Source organism: Numenius arquata, chromosome 5 (genome assembly GCF_964106895.1).
Source record: "Numenius arquata chromosome 5, bNumArq3.hap1.1, whole genome shotgun sequence".
NCBI lineage: Eukaryota > Metazoa > Chordata > Aves > Charadriiformes > Scolopacidae > Numenius > Numenius arquata.
Window position 1 is genome coordinate 69,910,280 of NC_133580.1, and position 26,803 is coordinate 69,937,082.

The 26,803-nt window shown below is 48.7% G+C and overlaps 1 protein-coding gene across 2 annotated transcripts in view; it reads left to right on the forward strand.

The window, feature by feature from the left end:
• The window catches only part of SLC4A4 (solute carrier family 4 member 4), a 198,896-nt gene that overhangs the window by 100,109 nt on the left and 71,984 nt on the right, over nt 1–26,803 (forward strand). The window contains exons 4-6 of one of the 2 annotated variants that reach the window (XM_074147199.1): nt 8,275–8,410; nt 16,013–16,173; nt 19,132–19,284. In XM_074147199.1, coding sequence (XP_074003300.1) covers nt 8,275–8,410; nt 16,013–16,173; nt 19,132–19,284 — 450 coding nt within the window. Of the gene's footprint in view, nt 1–8,274; nt 8,411–16,012; nt 16,174–19,131; nt 19,312–26,803 lie in introns of both variants that reach the window. The other variant, XM_074147198.1, reaches the window with a different exon arrangement.

Here is a 26,803-nt window from a genome sequence, read left to right on the forward strand (position 1 = left end):
AAAGTGATAGAGAAATTTCCTGTTTTCCTAGCAGTTTGGAAGGTAGTCACTGCTGATTAGCATCTAGCTACAACATAACCCACGGAGAATCGCATGGTCCACGTACACCCGATTCAGCGCCCGAGAAATCAGTGGAACCTTGCGCTGATTTGAGCGGGCAGAGCCTCGCGTCGTTAATGTATTAAATATTCAGCCTCGCTCAACCTGCTAATCGTGTATCTGCGGGAGGCTATCAATAATGCATTTCCTTTGGAGTGTGCGGCTGCCTCTGCTCCTGAGGCGTTACAGAGATATTATTGTCTGCCACGGAAAAAAACCAGACAATTTTTGAAGATGGTTATGGACAGTGTCAAGTGGAACAATGTTGGGAAAAGTTCATAATTAGACCTGAGGTGTAGCGTGGAATGGTCTCTCTATCATAACTGTGTGGTTGGAATTAGTAATCTTTCTTCTTATAGAGGCAGTGCCTTTTATGTTAAGGCTGAGCGACTTTTTCATTAGATGATGCTGGTTGTGTTTATAAGGTCGCCAGAGGGATTGTCCACATTTCGCACCTTCTCCACATGAGCTGGCTGCTAGACAGGAGTTGATTTGAGATGTGTTTGGAAGAAAGGTCTTTCTTCTGTCATAGAATCATAGAATGGTTAGAGTTGGAAGGGACCTTAAAAATCATCGAGTTCCAACCCCCCTGCCCTGGGCAGGGACACCTCCACCAGACCAGGTTTCTCAAAGCCCCAAATGTCCCCCTGTCTCCAAGGAATGTGTCAATAAAATATCCATAGACAAGCCTTTTGTACACGGTCTCAACAGCGCTGAAGACAAAGGGAGCTGAGAACTCTCAGCAAATTGTTACGTAAAAGCTGCCGTTCTTCTGGCACTTGAGAGAACATGTTATTAGTGAGCATTTGTCTAATGGTGAAGATTTTGTTGCAGATCAAAGACTTCATCTATGCCGCATGCTGCAGAGGAGCTTACGGTAGAACGTGTACAACCATGCAGTACAGCAGCCTAGCGAAAAAATGGATTATTCAAGGGACAGTCAGTGCTGTTCGTTCTGTGCTGGAAAGGGTCACGATGGAGGGATGGGGGATGTTGGCTTCAAGGTAGATCAAGCAGCTTGAATGGCATTTTCCACTTTTGCACCCGTAGCCATGAGAGAAACAGCCCAGGATGGGAATTGGGGTGAGCGTTCCCTCCAGGCCGCCAAGTTCTACCTGTGGACACGTCTAATCTGCCTCACGACCAGCCAGCGCCGAGCACGGGGTCAAAAAGCTGTCGTTCTTCTCTAGAAGAAAAGAAACAAAATAAGGCTAAAAAAGAAATTCTCACACTGGCTTGGAGTGACCAGCTGGGGAGGTGATCATCCGGAGGTGGGTTCTGGGAGACCCTGAGGAGCGTTTTGAGGTGCAAGCATTTCTGTGAAAGCAAATGTCACCTGTAAATCTTGGTGCAGTGGACTTCATTGGTGGTGCTCAAGGATGCTTTCGCTTGATAGAGCACTTGGGGAGTCAGGAAATCCCTTCTCACCTGGGTTGTTCTGCAGAAAGTGGGATTACCTAATTTGACCCTTCCATAATGGGAATAAAGGTCCTTATCCATAAAGGCGCAGGAATTGCAGGGGTCTATGTGCCGTGCTCTAATGGGAGCAGAAATGCTGAGCAGTGTTGCTGTTAAACCAAGATACTGTCCTTTGCCTTACCCCGTGGCCTTGGCTCAACATGTTGGATGTCATACATGATGATGTATGATGTCCAAGAAGATGATATTTAGTGACTCCTGGGTTTAGGTATGACTCCATTTAGGTTAGTCTTCCAACAAAGCTGGTAAAACTGTGAGCCATAAAAGCCTTCCCTGCTTCATAGAATCATAGAATCATAGAATGGTTTGGGTGGGAAGGGACCTTAAAGCCCATCCAGTGCCACCCCCTGCCCTGGGTAGGGACACCTCCCACCAGACCAGGTTGCTCCAAGCCCCCTCCAACCTGGCCTTGAACCCCTCCAGGGATGGGGCAGCCACAGCTTCTCTGGGCAACCTGGGCCAGAATCTCACCTCCATCACAGCAAAGAATTTCTTCCTAGAATCTAATCTAAATCTCCCCTCTTTCAATTTAAAGCCATCACCCCTCCTCCTATTGCTACGTTCTCGGATAAGGAGTCCCTCCCCATAAAGGTGCTCTTGAGTCTCATCTCACATTCTCACTGTCGGATCTTACCCTGGCCTTGATTGAGGAGCTTTCCTCTGCAGGTCTTGCCAGACTGAGGACCTGAACTAGCTCTTGCCTCTATTAAACCACTCCTTGCAGAGCAAGAATCCTCGCTGTGAGATCGAGATAGCGTGAATTCTGGTCTTATCAGCGACGTGTAATCAGGTTACTGCTGCTTCTGATGACGCCCCTGTTGTGAAAGGGGCTCCGGGGGAGACGGTGAGTGTCCACAGTCTGCCCTGCAGCTGGAAGTTGTACCGAGGGAGAATCAAAATTAAAGTGAGTTGCAGTTGTGGGGTTTTTCTCCCTAGTTTTCTGTCTTTAGGAGCAGTTTTGCTCTGTCTGTGTCTGCAGGGCTCTCTGCTTGTGTTTCACTGTGGTCTGCAAGGCGTGAAGCCGAGATAGAGAAGGGGTTGTTGCCGTCGGGGGGGATTAGACCAGTAACGCTGCCCGCTTTGCTGCTCTCATTGGTAATGCTGAGCGGAGCCTGGGGTTTCCTCAGCAGGTATCCTTAGTGGAAGCTTCCCCCCGGATAGCGCCTTGAATTGCATCTAAAAACGCTCCGACTCCGGGGCTTGTCTCTGCAAGAACGGTCGGGAAAATAAAAGGCAGTTGATCAAAGGTATAAATCATAAGGGAAATGATTAAACTGCGTGAGATCTTGTATCGACATTAACGCACAATTAAAATTGTTTTGGGTGATGGATGGATTTTGGAAGAGAAGTCAGCTGAACTAGAAGGAAAATCACTTTAAATCTGATAAAAGTCTCTGTACAGGTGTTTCACCTAACTGGCTCCTCTCTGACTTCAGATTGACTTGAACCGAGTTCTGGCTGAGCGAGGGCAGCCCCAGAAATTAATGGGAGTATAATCATGTCCTTGTTTTAATAAGCGTATTTGGAAAGCTCGTTTGACAAATAGCCTTGCTTGATAATGTTACCGCAGGCTTTGCAGAAGGATTTACGCCAGGTCTCTTGGGGATTTTTGTAGCTGCTGGTATACTTCAGAGTTAACGGAGAACTTGTCAGATGCTCTTTCTGGCCTGGAATGGAGGAAGCAGTTGACAGAGGTGAAGGTCCCAAGGGTGTTCAGAAGTGTCCCTGGTAACAGCAAGGTGAAAACACAGAGGAAAACCATGTCAGTTGGTTGGAATCATAGAATCCTAGAATGGTTTGGGTGGGAAGGGACCTTAAAGCCCACCCAGTGCCACCCCCTGCCCTGGGCAGGGACACCTCCCACCACACCAGGTTGCTCCAAGCCCCCTCCAACCTGGCCTTGAACCCCTCCAGGGATGGGGCAGCCACAGCTTGTCTGGGAACCTGGGCCAGGCTCTCACCACCCTCACACCAAAGAAGTTCTTCCCCAAATCTCAGCTCCGTCTCCCCTCTGTCAGTGTCAAACCCTTCCCCCTCCTCCTATGGCTCCCCTCCCTCATCCAGAGTCCCTCCCCAGCTTTCCTGGAGCCCCTTGAGGGACTGGAAGGGGCTCTAAGGTCTCCTCGGAGCCTTCTCTTCTCCAGGCTGAGCCCCCCCAACTCTCTCAGCCTGTCCTCACAGCAGAGGGGCTCCAGCCCTCCCAGCATCTCCGTGGCCTCCTCTGGCCCCACTCCAACAGGTCCATGTCCTTCCTGTGCTGAGGGCTGGAGAAGAGGCTGTTTTACTTGTGCATCAACACCAGTGAGTCCCCCCATCCCAAGGTACCATGGTACACCTGGAGAACCAGGCTATGACCATCTTCCACCCATGACAACCGAGGCACTTGTAACTTGGCACTGCAGCACAGGAGGTGACTTTAGGATACTCTCTGGTCCAGCGAAGCCCCCCGGCATTTCCGTGGGTGACAGGGAGCCCCGCAGGCACCGCACCGGCTCTTCCATCACTGACGCCGGGCTGGGAAGCTCAGCTGGGGCTGATTTGAGGTTGTCGTGCTAGAAATGTGTCTCTCCCTATTTCCGAGCTCCCTGAGAGTTTCTCTCCGTTGATGGAGATTGATTTTGCCTTTGGGAACCCGAGGGTATAAATTGTACTCGTAATTGGCCTGAGCTGAACTGGGAGAAACTGCTGATGTGTTCGTTCTCTTCTGCAAGTGATGTATTTTATAAGCCGCCTCACGGACCGCTTGTGACCCAACGGGAGAGGGGACAAGGGAGAGGGAAGGGTTGTCACTCCCGGATGGCAATACCTCCGTTTAAATGTTGCATGGGAGCATTTTACCATCTGCAATTAATACCTTAATTCCTCTCCCATTCGGGGGGCGGGGGAAAATATAATCCCAGCCATCTAAATCCATGGATTAGCATTTTCTCTGCTACATATGTCTGTGGATCATCAGGTTGTTTCTTGAATGAGACGGTGAGGAAAATAAAATGAAATAGGGCTTAGCGGTGGCGGCTGGTCCCGTCCTTGGCGGTGCTGGTTCCAGCAGCTCCTAAACTGGAGGGAGTAGGTCGAAGCGAAGGTGATGGTCAAGGCTGGGGGAGGCTGGCGGGGCTGGTGCTCAAAGGTCGGGCAGGGGGGAGGTCTGCAGAGTTCACCCCCCCTCTCCCCTCCCCAGGTTAATTGCTCTCCGGTTTCTTAAGCCCGATACTGGGGCCGTCCGCCCCGCGCTGAGCACACAGTGTTCGCCCCGGAGATTAGGATGGAAATATGTTCTCCTTGCTAAAGAGAGCACATAAACAACCCATAAACGGCCCATTAACCTACAAAATCGCAATAAAGAACATGCGGTAAAGCAAGCCATAGGAGACCTGTGACCCAGCAAATTCCTTAATTGGGTTTTGAACCTTATCATCTGCGCTAAGTGCAGCTAATAGGGAATTAGGGAAAACAAAGGAAAGAAGAAGAGAAGGAAGGGGTGGCGTATGATGCACCTCCAGCTTTGGTGGGAGCATTTCTCTATTTTTTCTCACGATGCAGTTCAGGGAGCAAAATGTTGCGGAATTATGGTGTTATGGGATCGAGTGTCAGGGTAACACACCTCCATGGAATAAAACCACTTCAGAATGACCGAAAAGAGAGAAATTTCCCATCAGCTGCCACCTATACCTTCAGCAGCTCCAGAAGCTCTGCAGTCGCTTCTCTTACAGACTCTTCCGTGCACCAACCCCTTGCTTTTTGAAGCAGTAGGATGGATTCTTTTATTGCTTTTCTAGCTGTGATGTTTAAATCCTGTTCCAAATAAAAAAAAACATATATATTGAGAGCCATTGGTGCAGATTGAGGGGGAAGGTGATGGAATGTCCATGTCAGGGGTGCTCTGCCAGCGGGTCTTGCTCTTCATCTGTAGGGCGACAGCCGAGCTCAGACACCACCAGCCATGAGCTGTTGTCGCCCACCTCAAATTCCCCAGGCCCTTCCCACCGCCGTGGTTGATTTGGGCTGGCTGTATAAAGTGTTATGCCTAATTGCGTTTTTAGAATTGGATAATCTCAATTATTTATACTAATGTTTGTTTTAAATGTGGTTTAGATGCGTATTTTTTAGTCCAAATTGCTTTTATAATGGCAAGGGCAATTTTCACGCATAAGGTTACGTGTTTGCAGATATCGTTTGGAGCTGTTCTGCAAAGTGCATCTGTTACACCCAAGCCAAAGAATCAAATGCTCATTTGAGAAATGTATTTGAGAAAAAAAGGTAAATTCTGTAGGAACTAGTGGTTATATGAAAGTGCTAATGACCAAGAGGGTTAAAGTATGTTTTTCTGTAAGTAAATGTCAGTGAATGCAGCTTAGCAGTATTTTTCTCTCCTGTTAGGAGCGTATCAAAAGAAAGCTTTTGGTTTTTGTGGGAAGTGATGGATTTTCTCAAAGGAAGGACTGATGGGAAGGCTCCTTTGTGTAGCCAGTCTGGGAATTTCACTGAACGATGGGCAACGTGTGGCTTGGGTGATGTGGTGGCAGAGGCACGGACCAGTTGGTTGGTGCCAAAAGGCTGCGGTAGCCCATGTTCTGAGACAGCCATGGTTAAGGTAACTGTAATTATGAAATGATAGCCTTGAAATGATGAGCTTGGGAGAGGAGTGGTGATGGGCAGTTCTTTATTTGTGTTGGGGATTTTCAAGGACTGTCCTACGCAGAACTACAGAGAAGAGTGGTAGGGACCACATCTCAGGGAGGTGGAAATGGTTGGGGATACGCAAATGTCCTTGCTCCCATTGAAGTGAGAGAAGGGATCATAGAATCATAGAATGGTTTGGGTTGGAAGGGACCTTATAGATCATCCAGTTCCAACCCCCCTGCCGTGGGCAGGGACACCTCCCACCAGACCAGGTTGCTCAAAGCCCTGTCCAGCCTGGCCTTGAACCCCTCCAGGGATGGGGCAAATCTCTTTCCAACCCATTTAGCAGGACAGGCAGCACTATGAAGACCTCTTCAGAGGTTCCCTTCTCTGGGGCTGGGTTGGTATATTGAAGAAGGGACATGTGGCTCCTCTATAAACATTTAAAGCCAAAAGACTGGTAGGTGCTGGGGTGCCCATCAACCCCTACTCCCAATACCATCCTGGGCGGAGTACTGCCAGGGTTTCCAGATGTGTGCCTCCGTTCAAGGCCAGGTTGGAGGGGGCTTTGAGCAACGTGGTCTGGTGGGAGGTGTCCCTGCCCAGGGCAGGGGGTGGAACGAGATGATCTTTAGGGTGCCTTCCAACCCAAACCATTCTATGATTCTATGATATGTTGTTCTCCCTCCTACACGTGTCGCAGGGTAATGTGGGTGGGTGCCCAGGGAATGGCAAGGGCATTTATGACTGCAAATACGCTTTCAATAGAAATCTGTTTTATGTTACGAAAGCATTATCCCCCTAACTGATGAAGTAATGAATTTGAATCAACCTTTGCCGAGTAATTAAAGAAGAAAGTTTCTTTTTTAAAAAAAAATTAAAAAAGAGGGAGAGGAAAGGGCATGTTTCTTACTGGTTCCTTTTTTCACATTACAAATTGAGACTTTGTTTACCCTGGAAAAATCAATGGTGATTGGACACCTGGTGTAATTAATTATTTTGCAACAGACAGACAGCTGATCTTTTGAAAAGAAAGGAGTTTTTAGCAGAACCGTCCAAAGTTCATAGTCTGCCCTTTAACTCTAATGCTAATAAACATTCAGCAGAAAGGATGTCTGTCTTAAAATTTCACATGATCACCCCTTCGTTTTAAGGTTTTATGATCAGAAAAGAGCTGTAGACCCCAAGAAGATCTCCAGCAAGGTGTCTCCTGGGGCGTGAGCTCCAGTTGCCTTTGGGAGATGCCCTTAGGTCTTGGGACATGGACGGTGATGTTCTCGGGTTTTAATTACGAGTCAGGCGTGTTTCTTAACCGGGAGGGGGTTTCTGCTAATTTTTCTTGAGCTAATAATGCAAATGGACTTTGTGCTATCAAAGGAGCGCGTGTTGAACACGGTTTCTTTTACCTAAATGGGCAGTCTTTCCCCAATGGGGGAGCAGTTGTTTTTTTTCGGTGCATTGGTGCCTGACTAAATGCGTTGGGTCACATTCTTCATGTATAGATGAGACAACCTTCCTGTTAAATATTCCAGCGGTGGGTCTGGGGAGGTTCCAGCCAGCCTGGCAGGCCAATGGCAGCCCCAGCCTTGGCGGCAGGGAGGGGAGAGCCAGCGATGGGATGCCCTCGCAGCAAGCCCCGAAAGCGGTTCGGCTGAAACTGGTTTTACGTCATATAAAAAAGGGGGCGAAGGGGATCTCAGCTGATCAGAGTGCGAAAGGTCCTCCTCGGGCACGCACCATAGAGCATATTGGTTTTGAGCTTGATAGAGCTTTTTTTTTTTTTTTTTTTTTTTTTTACAAGGGCTGCAAATTGCTGTAACATAGTTAAGGACTGTAGGAAGAGGCAAGTTTTGCTGAACTTTACTCCCAGCTGGAACTTTTAAGAAGTTAAGCGAGAGGCAAGGAAGGGGAGAGAGGGAGGTAGACACCCCTCTGCCCGCACAACGACGAGGATGTCAAATGGACAGGACAGCCTGGAGAAACAGCTGAATGGCTTTGGGGAGCAGGGGAAGGAGAGGAGCCGCACCTCCCTAGTCATCTCTCAGGCCGTTAACCGCAGTATTTTCACCTCCGCAGTCTCCCCCGCTGCCGAACGCATCCGCTTCATCCTCGGAGAGGAAGATGACAGCCCGGCACCCCCACAGCTCTTCACCGAGCTGGATGAGCTGCTGGCCGTCGACGGACAAGAGATGGAATGGAAGGAGACTGCAAGGTGGGTTGGTTTTTCCTTTAGCCCGAAAGGGAAGGGCAGTTGCTCAGGTCCCCCTTGGGAAACGCCTTTTTAACATTAAATTGGGGAAATACCCATGGATCGCTTGGGGAATCCACAGAAAGGAGCCTGTGTAGTTCCAGTTACCTTTCTTTGATAAAGGAGAAAATTCAAGGATTTGTTTAAATACTCCTTTGAAACAAAAACTAGGAAAAAATAGAGTGCCAGATTTATTTGAAGAGTTTGCCCATGAAGAGCCAACAGACGTATGGGCTTCTTAGTGCTTTGCAGAGAACGACTGTCTTGGCCGGAGCTGTCAGAAGTCAGTGCCCGAATAAAGCTTCTGTTTGTGTCTCAAAACTACTTTAATTCTGTTGCCCAAAAGTAGATTTGAGCCTGACCCCATCACAGACCACAAACTGGGAAATTTCTGACTGCGTCCCTCTCCTACAGAGTTACTAATGAAATTCAATTCAATTTAAATAGCAAGAAAACCCAATGTTTTTTTTTCTTTAGAGGAAATTATTCAAGGTTTGTGTTAAATGCTGGATTGGGTTGCCTGCTTTGAGTTCCTTGGTTAGATTCTCTGCCTCTTGCTTTGATGCTGCTGTTGGTTTGGTCAAAAAACCATGCCAAAACCATGGGCAAAAAACCATGCCAAAAACCCAGCATGTTTTTTTGATCTGGTTGACACAAGTTATACATAGTTTATTTCTGAACACCACTGAAGGAGCCATCAGATTGGATTTGTGATCTAAAGATATACGTTAGCCTCTAGCCTTAAAAAGTTTTGGGGCTTTTTTATACAGTAAAAATATTTTTCTTGGGTTTGCCTTAAAAAGTAAACCCCTAATTGCAGTCTGGTTGCTGTGAAGGCCTGGAAGGTCCCACTAGAAAGAGGTGCTCGTCCAGGCAGAGAGCAGTCCGGGGCTCTGCCTTCGCCATTCCCAATCCCTCGCTTCACTTGGGGCTTTTCGTTTTCCTTTATTGTGGCCGGGATAAGCTCTTTCCCCACCTCTTAAGGGCACCTACCGTGTTCCTAGTTAGCCCGTGTTGTTTGGTTACCTTAATCTTCTTCACCTGCGATGTGATGAACCACTCCACCACCTACGCCTTTACCCCCTTATCTATCTTTATTTTTACTTCTGGCTCACTCAGAGAGCCTGTTTAAAGACTTTTCACCTTTTACTCTTTAACTTCTTACTTGTTGGTCACCCTTTTCTCCCTTTATTGCTTTACTTCCCTCTTATCATTAGTTCAGTGCTTGTGTTTTGTCATCTCTACTGCCCGCCTCTGCTTTTTACAGCAAGTTATGTTTTCCTCTGTGCACGTGGTCTTTGGGAAGGGGTTTTAATGACAATTTGTGAAAGCTTTTTCACGATTCAGATCTTATCGAGCAGTCCCTTTGGTCTCTCCTTTATAGTATGAATAGGAGGACAGGCTGAGAGAGTTGGGGGGGCTCAGCCTGGAGAAGAGAAGGCTCTGGGGAGACCTTCGAGCCCCTTCCAGTCCCTCAAGGGGCTCCAGGAAAGCTGGGGAGGGACTCTGGATGAGGGAGGGGAGCCATAGGAGGAGGGGGAAGGGTTTGACACTGACAGAGGGGAGATGGAGCTGAGATGCGGGGAAGAACTTCTTTGGTGTGAGGGTGGTGAGAGCCTGGCCCAAGTTGCCCAGAGGGTGGTGAGAGCCTGGCCCAGGTTGCCCAGAGAAGCTGTGGCTGCCCCATCCCTGGAGGGGTTGGAGGGGGCTTGGAGCAACCTGGTGTGGTGGGAGGTGTCCCTGCCCAGGGCAGGGGGTGGCACTGGGTGGGCTTTAAGGTCTCTTCCAACTCAAACCATTCTATGATTCTGTAGTATTTGGAAGCTCTGTTTCCCTTAAGCCCACAAATGTCAGCCATCAGAAGAAAGATGCCCCATGTTCTGCTCTTCTTGGGGAGGGCGTTGTCGAGGGTTTGTCTCCCACTCTCACCTGCGAAGGACCTTACAGAGGGACATGACAGGGTAGATGGTTGGACTCGATGATCCCAAGGGTCTCTTCCAACCTGGATGATTCTATGATTCTATGCCTGCGCTTGTCATGCTGCCAGGTGGCTGTAGGGAAAAAAACAGTTTTTTTTCTTCTCTAGCAAATAATTTCAGGTTTTATGTGTTTTCACACATCTTTCTAGAAGTCCTAGATGAAGCTGTATATATGATTCTCTCTCTTTAAATGTGCTCCTATACATTAGATGCTTTAAGCACCCTGCTGAGACACTGTGTAATTCCTTAACTTGGCCCAACCTCCTGACTTTTACGGTTTTTTGATGATAGGGATCTTGCAGTGTATGAGTATTCAGGATGTTACAGTATCTTCCTCAAATGACTAAATCTCACCCAACAAAACCTGCTGTAAGGTACTGAGTGGCTGCGGGACAAACCAGCCAGAGCTGGCCAGCTCTGTGCTTCCAACCTTTAGTTGCCCGTCCTGGTTCTTGATTCATGGAATCATAGAATTGTCTAGGTTGGAAGAGACCTCTCAGATCATCAGGTCCAACCATCAACCCAACACTGACAAAACCCATCGCTAAGCCATGTCCCTCAGCACCACGTCTGCCCAGCTTTTAGATACCTCCAGGGATGGGGACTCCACCACTGCCCTGGGCAGCCTGGTCCAAGGCTTCATAACCCTTTCAGTGTAAAAGTTTTTCCTACTATCCATCCTAAACCTCCCCCAGTATCCGAAAGGAAGGAGCTTTTGTACACATGTATCATTAAAGAGAGAGAATCATACATACAGCTCCCTTCCTGTGAGTTCAGCTGTTTTGGGGCAGCTATAGATGGGCTATAGTTGTCCCCATGCACACGGTGGCATTTGTGACAGTAGGTAAGATCAGCCGGTGACCAGGGTTTGAGGATGTCCTATCCCTTTACGTGGTCCCATCACAGTGTTGGGGTTCACCATAAAGGGCCAGTTTGGAAAACGTTCTTGGCATACGGAGGGTTTCACAGCAAAGCCCTCTGAAGACATTAGAAATAGAGCACTAAAAGGGAAGGCCTATTGCTGTTAAAAGATAACCCAAAGATTTGGGTCACTGGGCGCTCCTTGGTCATTTTGTTGGTGCTCGTCATCGATCTACCTGGTGCAGATGGACAAGTTCTTGCACTAACACGCCGATGTTTGCGTTTCAGCAGTAGTTATGGGATATGGAGCAAATCAGGAAAAGGCCTGAAGGAGCTGGAGGCCACCAGTCTGTTTTGAGGCTCAGTGCAGTACATTTGGGGACCGAGATGTGTCCACCACAGTGCGGGGATTGTCATTCTGCAAGGCAGGGAGATGGTAGAAACATCATGAGATTGCAGAGAAAAGGAATGAAACGGCCATGGGATGGTGGATAGGGTTTTTTTAATCTTCTATTATGGTCTTTTTTTATTATATGAGCTCTGTCAGGCAACACATTTATATCCTTCACCCTTTTCCACGTTACAATATTAAGACACCTTTTATGCTATCATTTTCGAAGCTCTAAAAATAAGAAAAAAAGATGGTTCCTGCGTCTTGGTTCACAGAGACACTAGTTGTCTTCACAGTATGTGTCCGCTGACTGTACCATGGGCTCCCACGCGTTTGAAGTGCGGGCTGTGACTCAGGAGACAACCATGTGCGCTGGTGGCAGATCTTTGTCCCAAGCCTCAGCCTTTTGGAGCCAGGGATACTGATAGGTACCTGAATTCATAAAATCATAGAATCACTCAGGTTGGAAAAGACCTTTGGGATCATGGAGTCCAACCATCTACCCTACTCTACAAAGTTCTCCCCTACACCATATCCCCCAACACCACATCTAAGCGACTCTTAAACTCATCCAAGGATGGTGACTCAACCCCCTCCCTGGGCAGCCTGTTCCAGTGTCCGACCACTCTCTCTGTGAAGAATTGTTTCCTAATGTCCAGTCTAAACCTACCCTGTTGCAGCTTGAAGCCATTCCCTCTTGTTCTATCGCTAATGTCCTGTGAGAAGAGACCAGCACCAACCTCTCTACAGTGTCCTTTCAAGTAGTTGTAGAGAGTGATGAGGTCTCCCCTCAGCCTCCTCTTCCTCACACTAAACAGCCCCAGCTCCCTCAATCGTTCTTCGTATGATTTATTCTCCAGGCCCTTCACCAGCTTCGTTGCCCTCCTCTGCACTCGCTCCAGCACCTCAATATCTCTCTTGTATTGAGGTGCCCAAAACTGGGCACAATACTCGAGGTGTGGCCTCACCAGTGCTGAGTACAGGGGGACAATCACCTCCCTACTTCTGCTGGTCAAATTCTGCAGTCCCAGTGCCAGGAGAGCCTTGGTGGAGCCCTCAGAGTTGTTTCCAGGGCCCGAGAGGAATAGCAGGACATGGGTGGTTTGTGTCTCACGTTCCTGCTGCTCTGATGTGCTCGTGGGGATGTTTATGGCAAGTGAAGTTGAGCTGGCGGCAGGAGGAATATAGGGATGTCCAGAACAGAGCGGGATAGGGATGAGGAAGGTAATTCCATTGTTTGTTTTCTCAAATAACAAAAAAAAGTGGGGATAATCTTTTGCCCTGAAACAGTGCTGCTGGGCTGCAGACGTGGCTTTCGGTGCTCGGGGAGCTCTGGTGGGAGCAATTCCACCAGCGATTCCAGTACAATTCCATATTCACACCGTAGGAAGCGTTAACCCCGCTGCTCTCTCTTTTGCCCTCTCCACTCTCCTCCGCCCGGAAAGTCCGGCACATTTTTCCCCCGTGCTCAGCGGCTGCTCGGGAGACTCTCTGGTTGTGAGCGAGCTGTTCTGCAGAAGCAGATTTTATAAAAAACAACACATTAAAAAACAAGGCATTTGTAAAATATATAGGCTTGAGAGGTGGACTCGTGCAAACTGCATGAAGTTCAACCAGGCCAAGTGCAGGGTCCTGCACCTGGGACGTGGCAATCCCAGGCACAAATACAGGTTGGGCGGAGAATGGCTGGAGAGCAGCCCTGAGGAGAAGGACTTGGGGGTGCTGGTGGATGAGAAGCTCAACATGAGCCGGCAATGTGCACTGGCAGCCCAGAAAGCCAACCCCATCCTGGGCTGCATCAAGAGAAGCGTGGCCAGCAGGTCACGGGAGGTGACTCTACCCCTCTACTCTGCGCTCGTGAGACCCCACCTGGAATACTGTGTCCATCTTTGGAGTCCTCAGCACAGGAAGGACATGGACCTGTTGGAACGGGTCCAGCGGAGGGCCACGAAGATGATCAGAGGGCTGGAGCACCTCCCCTGTGAAGACAGGCTGAGGGAGCTGGGGCTGTTCAGCCTGGAGAAGAGAAGGCTCCGGGGAGACCTCACAGCAGCCTTCCAATATCTGAAGGGAGCCTCCAGGAGAGCCGGAGAGGGACTCTTTGTCAGGACATGTAGTGACAGGACAAGGGGTAATGGTTTTAAATTGGAAGAGGGGAGATTTAGATTAGATATTAGGAGGAAATTCTTTCCTGTGAGGGTGGTGAGGCACTGGAACAGATTGTCCAGGGAAGTTGTGGCTGCCCCATCCCTGGAAGTGTTCAAGGCCAGGCTGGATGGGTCTTTGAGCAACCTGCTCTAGTGGAGGTGTCCCTGCCCATGGCAGGGGGGTTGGAACTCGATGATCTTTAAGGTCCCTTCCAACTCTAACCATTCTATGATTCTATGGGAAACCCCTTAATTACGTGCTCGCATGGGTTTGTGTTGGGGATGGTGTCTCCAGGGCTTCAGAGGAGACGTAGAACAAAGTGTCTAGAGCTGCTCCAGGGTGTTTGGAAGGACCTGGCTGTCCCCGGGTCCCCACTGGAACGGGGACGGGAACGTTTCTTCACGGTGAGGGTGCCAGAGCCCTGGAACAGGCTGCCCAGGGAGGGTGTGGAGTCCCCTTCTTTGGAGATGTTCAAGACCCACCTGGATGCAGTCCTGAGTAACATGCTCTGACATGCTCTGGGCAATCCTGCTTCAGCAGGGGCGTTGGACTAGATGATCTCTATGGTCCCTTCCAACTCTAAAAATTCAGTGAAATTCAGTGAAAATTCAGTGCCCGAGGAAAAGAGTTGTCCGAGGGACTGCAGTGATATAGCAGGCGACGGCTCAACCCGGCCTGCAAGTTAATATTTGTTTTATTCTATTTATATGGTGGTTTGTAGTGAGAAAAGTAAACAGAAAGCGAGTATTGATCGCCGGGAATAACGAGCTTTCACCGGAAAGGCAAACGCGTTGGCATTTGCAGCCCCGACGCCGCAGCGGGGTGAGCTGCCTCTCGCTCGCACCCAACCTACAGCCTTCGAAATGCAGGTCCCCCCCGGTGTCCCGGGAAATACCTAGGCTTTGTGAACCGAACAGCACCTTATTAATTTGAGATTTTGAGATCAAATTCACTCTTTTAGCTTGAGTTAAAAAGCGGCTTTAAAAAAAAAAAAAAATTTTCGAAAAGAGATTATTGCAGTGGCAAAGCATAATTGATTAATCCTTGAGTGATACATTTCTCGGGATTGAATGTAATTTCGCTTGGTGTTAATAATGCTCTTTTGAACCAGTTTATGAGCTTCCTTACCTTTACGTGTGTCTTTTTTTGTCTCGATAATCCCCTTGGATTAGTCAGTGGAATTTTCATTTTCCACGTGTATTAAAGCAGTATCTGGAGACGGGATTGGAAAAGCCCCTCTGCTCTGCAGGGAGGTGATATTAAATCACTTTTCCCTGCCCCGCGAGCCCCCGCCACGTCCGCGGCTGGCTGGGGGCAGCGGAGCCAAGGGCAGGGTCAAGCCTGGGGCTGGAGCGAAACCCCCTGGGGTTTAGGGGTGTCAGGAGTATTTTGCACGGAGCAGGATTTAACCTTTGCTCTAATCTTCAACCAGAGATGAGCTTTCTGGTTGGGTTGGTTGTTTTTTTTTTTTTTCAGACCTACTTTGTTAAATCATTAAACAACGGCAAGAGAGCGGAGGGAAAGAAGGAGCCTCTTAAATTGTGGGGTTTTTTTCCTTTGGTGGCTCAACTTGTTGTGCTAAGAACAGCTTCAGATCCATGTGGGATGTGCTCCTCTCCTCCCCCCTTTGCCCCCGTGGCTCTGGGGTAGGATTATTCGCTGCAGGTTTTCAGATTTTATTGTCTGGATTTGAATACTCGAATACAAATCACCTTATTTCCAGAAATATTGATTTTTTTATTTTTCTCCCCCCCCGGTTCTTCTTGTGGAGCTGTGGTGCTCAGCCCTTCTCCCTTGGGATGAGTTAAGTGGTTCGGGTTAGGGACTGGGGGTACAAACGTGGGGGGTGGGAAATGACCGGGTGTCCCCTTGGCCTGGAGCAAACATCATCTGGAGGGTGTTAGCTTAAGTCTTGGTGAAAGCAGTGAAAGATAACATGTTTTACCTCACATTTGCGGTAGTTTACAAGCAGGCAGAGCATTATCGCCCCTCAGCTGACACATACCAGTTCATTAGAGCCTTTGCAACTCGATCATGGATTTGTGGCCTGGGAGACGCCTGGGAAAACGCGTGTGCTTGAACTTGCCGGAATGCCGTGGCGGTCCAGCTGTCCCGCTTCTTTCGGAGACGTCTGTCTGCAAGGAGCCCCCGGCTTTAACGCCCTCTCGTCGCTCTGCCCTCTCGTAGGTGGATCAAGTTCGAGGAGAAGGTAGAACAAGGTGGGGAGCGCTGGAGCAAACCTCACGTGGCCACCTTGTCCCTGCACAGCTTGTTCGAGCTGAGGACGTGTATAGAGAAAGGCTCGATAATGCTGGATATGGAGGCATCTTCTCTCCCGCAGGTGGTGGGTAAGTAAAGCCACCTCGGCTCTTTCCCTCAGCTCTTCCCTACAAATTTGGATTAATCCTGATGATGGTTTCACTGATGGTTTTAATGAGAAAGCACTGTTTTTTCAATGAAAGAGGAAAATAAAGAAATACTCATAGAACCATAGAATGATTGGAGTTGGAAGGGACCTTAAGGATCATTGAGTTCCAACCCTCCTGCCATGGGCAGGGACACCTGTCCTCCAAGGAATGATATGGAAACCAGAAACTTAAGGGACCTTAAGGATCATTGAGTTCCAACCCTCCTGCCGTGGGCAGGGACACCTATCCTCCAAGGAATGACATGGAAACTAGAAACTTTTGTGGCTCTGAGCAACCTGGTCTAGTGGGAGGTGTCCCTGCTCATTGCAGGGGGGTTGGACTAGATGACCTTTGAAGGTCCCTTCCAACCCAAACTATTCTATGATTTTTCTAAAGTACATGGAGAAGGATGACAGGTAAATGAAAAGAGTTCTTCCCAGTTCAGGAAGAAGAGTCAAAGAATCAACTTTAGTGGTAATTAATGCTTACCCAGAACGGCTTTTTGGTCATTCTATAGAATCATGTGGATCCCAAAGTAGATATACTAAGTTATATCCTAAGATATCACTATATGTGTGTGAAAGGAGTAGCGTACACTGATTTAATTTATGTTCACAGGGTTTAAAAGGACAAAAAGGGCAGCTGTCTCAGGACAGGTACCCGGCATGCACCGGCAGGTTTTGGCCAGCACAGTCAGACCCTTGGCTGCTTTGGGCTGAGGTCTCCTTTTAGGAATGGGGTGTTCTCCTCCAGCAAAGGAGAGCAGCCCCAGAACCAGCTGATGCCTCACTCTGCCCAACAGGATGGCAGTTTTTTTGCGGTCAAAATAGCCGTGGCCTGGGATGACGCTCGGTGACATTGCCGAGAGCTATACCCTGTTCCCCGGGACGTGTGGGGACAGATACGAAAATAAATTTTAAAAGCGAGCCATCCAGTGGAGGTGCCTTTAACCAAAACACTGAGTTTAGAAACCATTCTGCCAAGAGGTAGAGAAGAGCAGAATGAAATAAAAACCCCCACAAAACTCAGTGCTTTGAATGATAATCTCAGGAAGCAGGCTCAAAATTCTCCTGGCATGAGATTATCAGATATCAGGTGCTGCACTGGTTTGTAAGACTTGGAATTACAAAAGCTGCCTCTGATGTTATCTACAGAGCTTTGAGCTTAGTTTTGTAGGTGCTTATGGTGGCACTTACCTTCCTTTATTTTGGGGTCTCTGTATCCAAATGCAGAGCTTTGCAAAGTTTAAATAAGAAAACAACCAAAACCCTCTGAAGTTTCATGTTGAAGCTGAAGGTGCTTCAGAAGAGAGCAGCTGATGTCAGTGGTCCACAACTTTAACCCTCAAACATTGAATTTCTACTTGAAGTCACTTTGAGATGTCACCTTCAATATCCTTCTTCACCACCCAAATTAAATCTAATTCCTGGGAGATTAAATTACAAATGAGCGGCTGCTGTTGCTGTCGCACTGTCCCGAGCGGGGTATTTTTGCTGGTCCGGATCCTTGATCAGATAGATGGGGGTGTCCACCAGCCTGCAGACTTGGTTTCCAGAATTATTTAATCCTGGCCCCTTGGTTGGTGTCTGGGAGTGACAAGCAGGAAGGAAAAGCTCAGCGAGCTCTCCTTATCGATTTGTGTTATATCAGAAAGAGGGAAGGGAAGAAACACTTGCCAGATGGAGAAGGATAAACCTCATGAAGACAGACTTTCCCTGCTCTGCGGGAAGTATTCCAAAAATCACTAACAAAAAAATACGAGCAGCAAAAGCTTACAGAAAAATGGCACTTGGCAGAAATAAACCTTTTGCCAGACATTTTGTGTAACGGTACCTACACATATAATCACCTACATATAACCAGCCTTTTTGGAGTTTGAGTGGAAGAACGAGGCGTTTTTCCCTAGTGATTTCACTGAAGGGGCATTCATTCTCGGGCAGCACAGAGAGAGTGACTTTCTGACTCACTGAGTTAGCAAATGTGAGACGCGTGCTCTGCCTCCCCTGTCCCATAACTTTTATTATTAGCACAAATAAAAGTTACCGGTAGACAAATAAGAGCTGCCACTTCCCCCTGGGGGACAGCACGTTAACTGAAATAATCAAGGGAACAACTTAATGTGAGATTTAATGCACAAGAGAGATTTTTAATAAATCTGGCTACCTTTTTTTTTCCTGTCTCTGCTGGGATAGGGTAAAAGGAGAGAATTGATGGAAAGTGAGCGGTCTTTGCAGTGGGCTGGGAGCCTTTTTGGTGCCGTTAAAGGCAAAGCCACGTAATACGTGCCGTGACAATTGGAGCAAGTTCTGCCTTTTGTGGTTGCCGTCATTTTACTTCAGTTCTGAGAGCGAATGATTTAATTAGTTGCTCGTCCCCAGGACTTTTCGCTGTCATTAGATCAGGTTTTATTGGGGGCCTGCGAGGTGAACTCGGGCCTTGTAGAAGCTGATAGAAGTTTTAGCGGGTTATTTCTGGGAGCGTACAGAGACTTGCGAAGTAGTTGTGGCTTGTTCACAAAAAAGACAGGGTGAGAGCAGGTTGCCTTGCTGATCCGAGAACCATCTTACGCTGGGTCCAGCTGATTTCAAATAAGCTCAGAGGCGTGCGTGAAAATAACAGAAGGGAGTTCTGGTGCAATAGTTACGTGTCAGTGGCTGATGGGCTTTGCTGGATGGAAATGCTCATGGTCCCTTTCCAAAGAAATACCTAATGAGGTTCCCATTAAAAATAAAACGGGGAAATCTGGTGGTGGTTTTGAGGTGGGAAGCAAAGCCTTCAAGAAGGTGGGGTGAAAATGATCCGTCTCTCTCCCCCTGCTCTCCCTTGATGCGGCCGAGCCTTGCGCTGCGTGATTGATCGCCCTCTCCTCTCCCTCCCCCCTGCCTTTGCCTGCGACAGAAATGATCGTGGACAATCAGATCGAGACGGGGCTCTTGAAAGCGGAGCTGAAGGACAAAGTCACCTACACCCTGCTCAGGAAGCACCGGCACCAGACCAAGAAGTCCAACCTGCGCTCCTTGGCCGACATTGGAAAGACCGTCTCCAGTGCAAGTAGGATGTTTTCCAACCCCGATAATGGTAATGCAGAGGCTAACTGGCTATAGCCTTCCCTCTCAAAGCAACCCACCGAACCTGCCCGCCGACAACTAACTGCGTTGCCTTGACGATGCTTTTCTAACCCCCAACCCAATTAGCGTAGCCAGAGCCCTACTGGTGTCACCTCAGTGGTGGGCTCTGCAGGCTGCTTTGGCCGTGGCACGTCGCTCTAACCCTATCTTCACTGGACGGAGAGGGAGAGGAGGGGACAGGCAGGGTCGGGGGGAGGCAGAGAGATGCTCTCGCGGCTGGTGGGCAGGAGATGCTGGAGGAACAGCGATAGGAAAGAGAGATTTACACAAAAAAACCACCTCCAACCGTGCCTGAACCTAAAAGGCCGATCATCTGAAACGTTTGGGCAGAGACGGAGCTTTCGGGCGCGTTCGATTTCTGTGTCGATGGCACTCCTAATCAAAAATTAGGTGATAGTAACGTCTAGCTCGCATTTTATTACCATACAGTCATTGTCCAGTGTGGGTAAAGCTGATTTCCATCTTGCTTTATTCTTCCTAAAATTGTTTCGTGGTGTACGTTGTGAATATGTCTCTCGTTCTCTCTAAAAAGTGGCGTAGTAGATAGTGCCGTGTCTGTAGCAGTGTCTGTGAAGGGGGGTGTGTGTGTGCGTGGATGCAGGGAGCTACAGAGGCCTTGGCGGTGTCTCTGGACTTGCCCACACGTTGAGATTTGCTGTCATCTCACTGGGGGTAAGCAAAAAAAGAGGAGGTTTAAGCCTATTGTCGTGTCTCGGAGTTCTGGCAGCTGCCTCCCGTTGCAGTCTGGAAATGTGTTTAAAAGTTATTTTATCTAAAAGTTGCTATTTTAAAATACCCAGAAATGAAAGCAAGCAAAGAAATTATATTCTTCTTGCTACGTTCAAGGCCTCTTAGCTTTCTGCGTTCTGCTTCCCAAGCTCACCCTAACATTTCTCCCTAACCTATTATCATACTCTATTAATATTTCCTACTGCTTTTTATCATCCTTTGCATTTGCGGCAGGTGTGTGTGTGCATGTGAAGGGTGTTCATTGCTCTGGGTGATGCATCTTGTCGTGTACGAGTGCCTTGATAGCGCGGCGATGAAGCGAATAACTCAAAGAATGTCCTGGGTGAGCAGCAGGAACCCGATGGAGCAGAGAGAAGGGGACTGTGCTCTGGGAGAGCCCTGTAAAGACATCCCAGTGCTGAGGAAGGAGCTCAGCATGGCCAGTTGAGGTGGTTGGTGAATGCTAAGGATGGGGGAGCCTCCTCCAGAGCTTTCTGTGGGGAGGCAAAGGGTCCTCTGGGGCATCAACTTGTGGTTGCCCCATCCCTGGAGGGGTTCAAGGCCAGGTTGAACAGAGCTTTGAGCAACCTGGTCTGGTGGAAGGTGTCCCTGCCCAGGGCAGGGAGGTTGGAACTGGATGATCTCTAAGGTCCCTTCCAACCCAAACCATTCTATGATTCTGTGACCACCCAGCTTTGCTTTTGGCCTGCAAATCCCCACCAGTCTTGAGCAGACACCGAGCCAACTGGGCAGGAGGGCCAGACCTAGGAGAGGTGGTGTCCAGGAGCTCTAACTGAGCTGTTGCTCCTCAAGCCCCTCTGCTCATTTCCCGCTAGCCTCAAGCATAACATCTGTAGATGCCTGTCCTGGTTTGAGGTAAAACAGAACCAATTTTCTCTTTTTTTTTTGGCCCTTAAATCAACCAGGCACTTCACATCCCTGGAGGATGCCTCAATCTTGGCAGGACCGGGCACCCAGCGAGTAGCTCCTGTTTGTTTTCAGCTGGGATTAAGAAATTACGTTCTTTCCAGCATGTGCTATGGGGCTTTCCATTGTGTCCTCCCCACTTGCCGTTGTATCCTCCCCACGGGAGGCAACTTCTTTCTGTTCAGAGGAGGAGACGGCTGTTGCAGGTGAAATCCATAAGCATTATTTGCGGTGGTGCCTGTGGATACCGGTTACCACCTCCACGGCTGCTGCCCTTTCTGGACCTTTGAAAAGATGGACAGGTTGGCTTTGAGGAGAAGGATCCTGGACCGTGGCCAGGGGTTAAAACGTGCTCTGTCCACAGCGTGCAGCCACCTTCCACCTCGGTGTTGCCTCTATTTTTATGGCACCGTGCGCTTGTAACAGCCTCCCCTTTTTTCAGCAGGTGGTGAATGTCCAATTCTTCCTTTCTGCCATTAAAGTCGCTCCTTGAGGAGCCATCAAAAAGCTCAGGGTGTTAAATTAAAACTCACTTAGGAGGTTTGAAGGTAAACGATGCACAGTGCATTATTTAAGTGTGATTTAAGTATAATTTAAGTGAGCCCTGTCCCTTTGCTGCAGGGCTGGTTAAAGAGAAAATAATGGCACGATTATCCTGGGATGGATGAGGCCGACAAAGGGCGTCCATCTAAGTCCTCACTCCAGCCCTGGCTTATTTTTCATGGTCAAGGGCATCCTTTACTCGAATCCTGGGGACTTCATGTTTCATTCATTTCGTTTTCTCGTTTTCTCATTTTTTCATTCATTTCTTTTTCTCTCTGTGTGGGTCCTGTCTCAATTGGACCGATTCTCGAGAAATTCTTCCCTGGCTGTGCCCAGCCGCTGGCTGACCTTCAGCCGCTCTTTTCCTGTCGTTTTCCCTCTGTTTTCCCCACCTGGGATGTTGACGTGTTCGGGGAATATATAATGCATTATGTTCCACGAGAGTTCAAGGGCTGTGAGACTTAAGGAGAGTGATACGAAAGGGAAATACTTCATGAATAGCTGTGGCTGTTATTTATTATTTACACCGTAATGAAAAAGTAACTCCAGACTGTACGTGACGGAGTTACACCACGCTCCCCGGAGCTCGGTGTGCTTCCAAAGGCAGAGTTTGTCCTTTAGACAGGTAAAAATTTCATGAGGCCGACAGGAGCGCAGCTGTCTCTCACCAGGGCTAGTGGCGGTAATGAAAGTGCCGTCTCAGAAAGCTCCCCGGGGTTTCTTTCCAGGTAGGTGTTTCCTTTCAGCCTCTACCTTTCATTTCGGCGTCGGGGAAACTTTTCATGCAATATCGATACCGCTGCTGGGCTCGCGGCAGCTCCTCGTCGCTTCCTTCTCACCTTCCCGCAGGAGGTCCAGGGCTTGGAATTTCTGCTCCATCAACCCTTCCTGCCCCCTGTTAATGGGGAGGGGAGAAGTTCTCCTCTCCAGTTTACCCCAAAAAATGATGGAAACGGCAAAGCACCCTGCTCATGGACACGGTTATTGTGTGTTCATTAGGGGAGGTTAATGAAACCAACTCTACTGAAGCTGCACCAGACCCTGCTGTAGGTTATGTGTAAAAATACTACACAACTTACTGGTTCTTAATGCACAATCACAACTGGTTTGGAACCTATGGTTTTGATAGGTAGCAAACTGTATTAAATTACTTTCAAAAACATTTCTTTAGGAAACACTTTAGCGTAATGTCTTCAGCACGGATTCTGCCCATGATTTTCCTTCATTTTTTTTTTTTTTCAGGGCAGTTAGAGTTAAAACCCAAACTAAATAACGACAGATTTCTCTGAGGGTATTTGTTAGATCTGAAATCTGGAAATAACCAGATTCCCAATCTGGATAACCGTGGGCCACGGTTCCCAAAGATGTTGAGGTGCCCGTATCTCACCTGTTTCAGAGCGCTTAAATAACTGAGTCTTAAGTGCTCTAAAATTTCCTATGGCTGCCTTAGCTTCATGATAACCTCGTATAAACTCCTGTTCTGGTGTTATGTTCAATAATAACGTGTCCTAAGATATTCTTTATGCATAAAGCAGGAAAAAAAGGTGAATAAGCAGAAGTCGCTAAGACTTCGCCTGTGAAAACGAGCGTATTTTCACTCCGTTGCATATCATTGTGAATTTCTCTATAAAGCACCCCGGTCTGTGGCTGTTGCCGCGTTGTTATTCCCTTCTTCTGAGACGACTGAGCCCTGAGCAGTTCAGTGAAATACATATATCACAGAACCTTCTTGGTTGGAAGGGACCTTTGAGATCATCGAGTCCAACCACAAAAAAACAAAACAAAAAAACCAAAAACAAACAAAAAACCCTCCACACCAACCCAAAAAAAACCCCCCAAAAAACAAAAAAACACCAAAACCGAAACAAACATATAGAAATTCAGCACCCTAAGAAATGCTGATTAACCCCCCACGCCCCCGGTGCTGTGACTGCTCCTGGAGCGTCTCCGGCTGCCCCTCACCAGGGTGGTCCATGGCATCCTCCATCCCATCCTATATGTCACTCCTCTTTTTTGAAGCTAAGGCTCAGAAACCATGAGATTGGCCAAAACACGAACCTTTTGAGTGGCAAAGGCGTGGGCTGGATGCCTTTTATTCACTGCTGCCTCAGAAAGAGGGATGTTTGCATCATGGTTGTGGGGGAGGATGTTTCCTCAGGAATCCCTTTGCTCTTGGGAAAGAAATAGGGCAAAAGACGGTGATTTCAGGCAGAGGAGGATAAATCAAAGCACTCCTTTGCTCGACCATTCAGCAGGAAAATGATGATTATCACAAAGCCACACATTAGATGTGGTGTTGGGGGATATGGTGTAGGGGAGAACTTTGTAGAGTAGGAGTGATGGTTGGACTCGATGATCCCAAGGGTCTTTTCCAACCTGAGTGATTCTATGATTCTATAAGCCGAGAATAATTATAATTCTATGATTCTATAAGCGGTGTGTTCTAAACACACCACCCTTTTCCTTTCTTTTATTGGTGGAAGGTGGAGCTGGATGAAGCGTTCAAGGAGGACACTTGGATTTTACATTTCAATTGAACTCCTGCAGGGCTTTTTGACAGCTTTTTTTTTTTTTTTTGGTGTGTCTTGTTGACTGGCTTCCTAAGAGTTCTTTGTGTCCTTTCCTGGCACTGGGCAGAGCCCTTGAGGTGAAGCCCTGCCATAAATAAGGTCTGGCCAGCAGCTCTCCAGCAGCCCTTGCCCTCCTGGCACACTTTTGGGTCATAAAATGGGTCTCCCAGGGCTTTGCCACTGGAAAATGAGAATCGTGGTCACCCTTCCTTCTGCAGGTGCCCGAGGACTCTCTCATCGGTGCTCACCACTGCTTGGACGGTGACGTTTGCTATGCATTTTTGACATTTTTGTTCCAAAACTACCCTGCCTGCCAGCATTTCGTATAATTCAGCGTCCAAGCACCTCAGGAACTTTATTTTTGCTGTGCCGACAGCATCGTTTGGAAACAGTTAAAACAACCCCTAGGCTGTCTGCAAGCCTTGGCTGATGCGCTGAGAGAAGGACAGCTGGAGACAGATGAAAACTTTCTTCCTCTCAAGTTTCTATCCTACCTTCGGGTTTAGTTTTATTCGATTAGGTGTTTTTCATACAAATGGCACCTTCAGTCCCTTTGGAGAGTTGAATGACGGTGTCAGCTGAATAATAGCAGCGCAGGAGGAGAGAAGTTTAAGTCAGAATTGAGGTGTTTTCAAGGGATGCTTGAAAAAACCCGCCCAAATATTTAGCTGTCTGTGTTATTTGAAGCATTGTGGGATAAGGTCCACATTTCCAAGCCCAAATCAGTGTGCCTTGGGTACCTTCATGGTCAGGATGCTCCAAGTTGGGTCCTACAGGGACATGACCTGATATTTTTTTTACAAAAGCACTGTGTGTCTGCTATTCTCATTGACCACACTGTGGCTTGAGACCACCAGCACTCACCTGCCTTACTCGGTTGCTTGAAATCTGCTTCTAAAAAGCCTGAATTTTAGATGCCGGGGCTGGAAAGCTGGCTCCTGAGCTGCCAACTCATCGCGGGAAGGTGAAGCTACGGAGGAGATGTGCTCCAGATGGGTGGGCTTCTCACTTTGGTCCTCAAACTCTGCAGAAAGATGCATTTGGACAGGACATGGACCTGTTGGAGTGGGGCCAGAGGAGGCCACGGAGATGCTGGGAGGGCTGGAGCCCCTCTGCTGTGGCGACAGGCTGAGAGAGTTGGGGGGGTTCAGCCTGGGGAAGAAAAGGCTCTGGGGAGACCTTAGAGCCCCTTCCAGTCCCTCAAGGGGCTCCAGGAAAGCTGGGGAGGGACTCTGGATGAGGGAGGGGAGCCATAGGAGGAGGGGGAAGGGTTTGCCACTGACAGAGGGGAGATGGAGCTGAGATGTGGGGAAGAACTTCTTTGGTGTGAGGGTGGTGAGAGCCTGGCCCAGGTTGCCCAGAGAAGCTGTGGCTGCCCCATCCCTGGAGGGGTTGAAGGCCAGGTTGGAGGGGGCTTGGAGCAACCTGGTGTGGTGGGAGGTGTCCCTGCCCAGGGCAGGGGGTGGCACTGGGTGGGCTTTAAGGTCCCTTCCCACCCAAACCATTCTAGGATTCTAAGATTTGTGTGTTGCTGCGAATGTTCAGACACCCTGTCTCCTACCCGTCTTGCTTGTGGCTTGTGCAATTGCTTGAGCGTTTCTTTCTTGCCTTTTTTTTCCCTTCTTTTCTTTCTTTCTTGCCTTTTTTTTTTTCCTTTGACTTTTTCAACTTTGCTCTCTTCCTCCTCTCCGCTGCTGCCCCCGTCTCCCGCTTGCGCCCCACAAGCACGCAGCCCGCTCGAGAGCTCCGTGCCCTGCCTGGCCACCCGCACCTTGGATGATGAGATGGGAGTGCAGCGCAGCCCCAGCGTGGGATGGCTCAGTAAGTGCGGGCAGGGGGACGGGCGGGAGGGCTGGGGGGACAGGAGAGGAGACAACGGGTCCTTCCCACCAGCCGGTCCCCTAACGCTTCCTGCTGCATTAACACTGGGATGACTGGCTGCTGCTCTGGCTGTCCATGTCACCCTCCGCTGTCCACTCCCGCTGCTCTGTTTCCACTCTGATGGGATATCAGGAAAAATTTCTACACCAAAAGGGTTGTCAAGCCTCGGACCAGGCTGCCCAGGGCAGTGGTGGAGTCCCCAACCCTGGAGGGATTTAAAAGCCGGGCAGACGTGGTGCTGAGGGACATGGGTTAGTGATGGGTTTTGTCAGAGTTAGGTTGATGGTTGGACTCCATGATCTGAAAGGTCCCTTCCAACCTGGATTCTATGGTTTGCTTTTTTTTTCCCCTTCACCTGGGATGAAACAGGTAGGTCAGCCTGCGCTCCCCCTCAGGTGGTTGTCCCCTCCTAAGCCACCAGGGACATTTCTGCCCTCTGTTTGGTCATTCAGAGGGCTTTGTGAAATTTTGCCACCAATGCAGCATTATAAATGCAAAGAGCTTAAATATTTTAATTTCCATACAGATGAAATACGAAAATAGGCTCCCTTTGTCACACAGCGAGCAGGCTCTGCCAGCTTTATCTCTCAGTGACAAGCTGGACTTTTCTTCAGCCGCACTTGTCTCTGATTATCCTTTGTAGAGCATCAAGAGATGTTCCATCAGGGTGAGATCAAGAGATGCTCCATCAGGAGCCTTGCTGGTGGCAGAGAAGCATGCTGCTCCCCCAGGAAGGCACAGCTTATTGCACTGATGGCACAGTGGCGTTCTTTGTAGGCCATAGCGATCTAC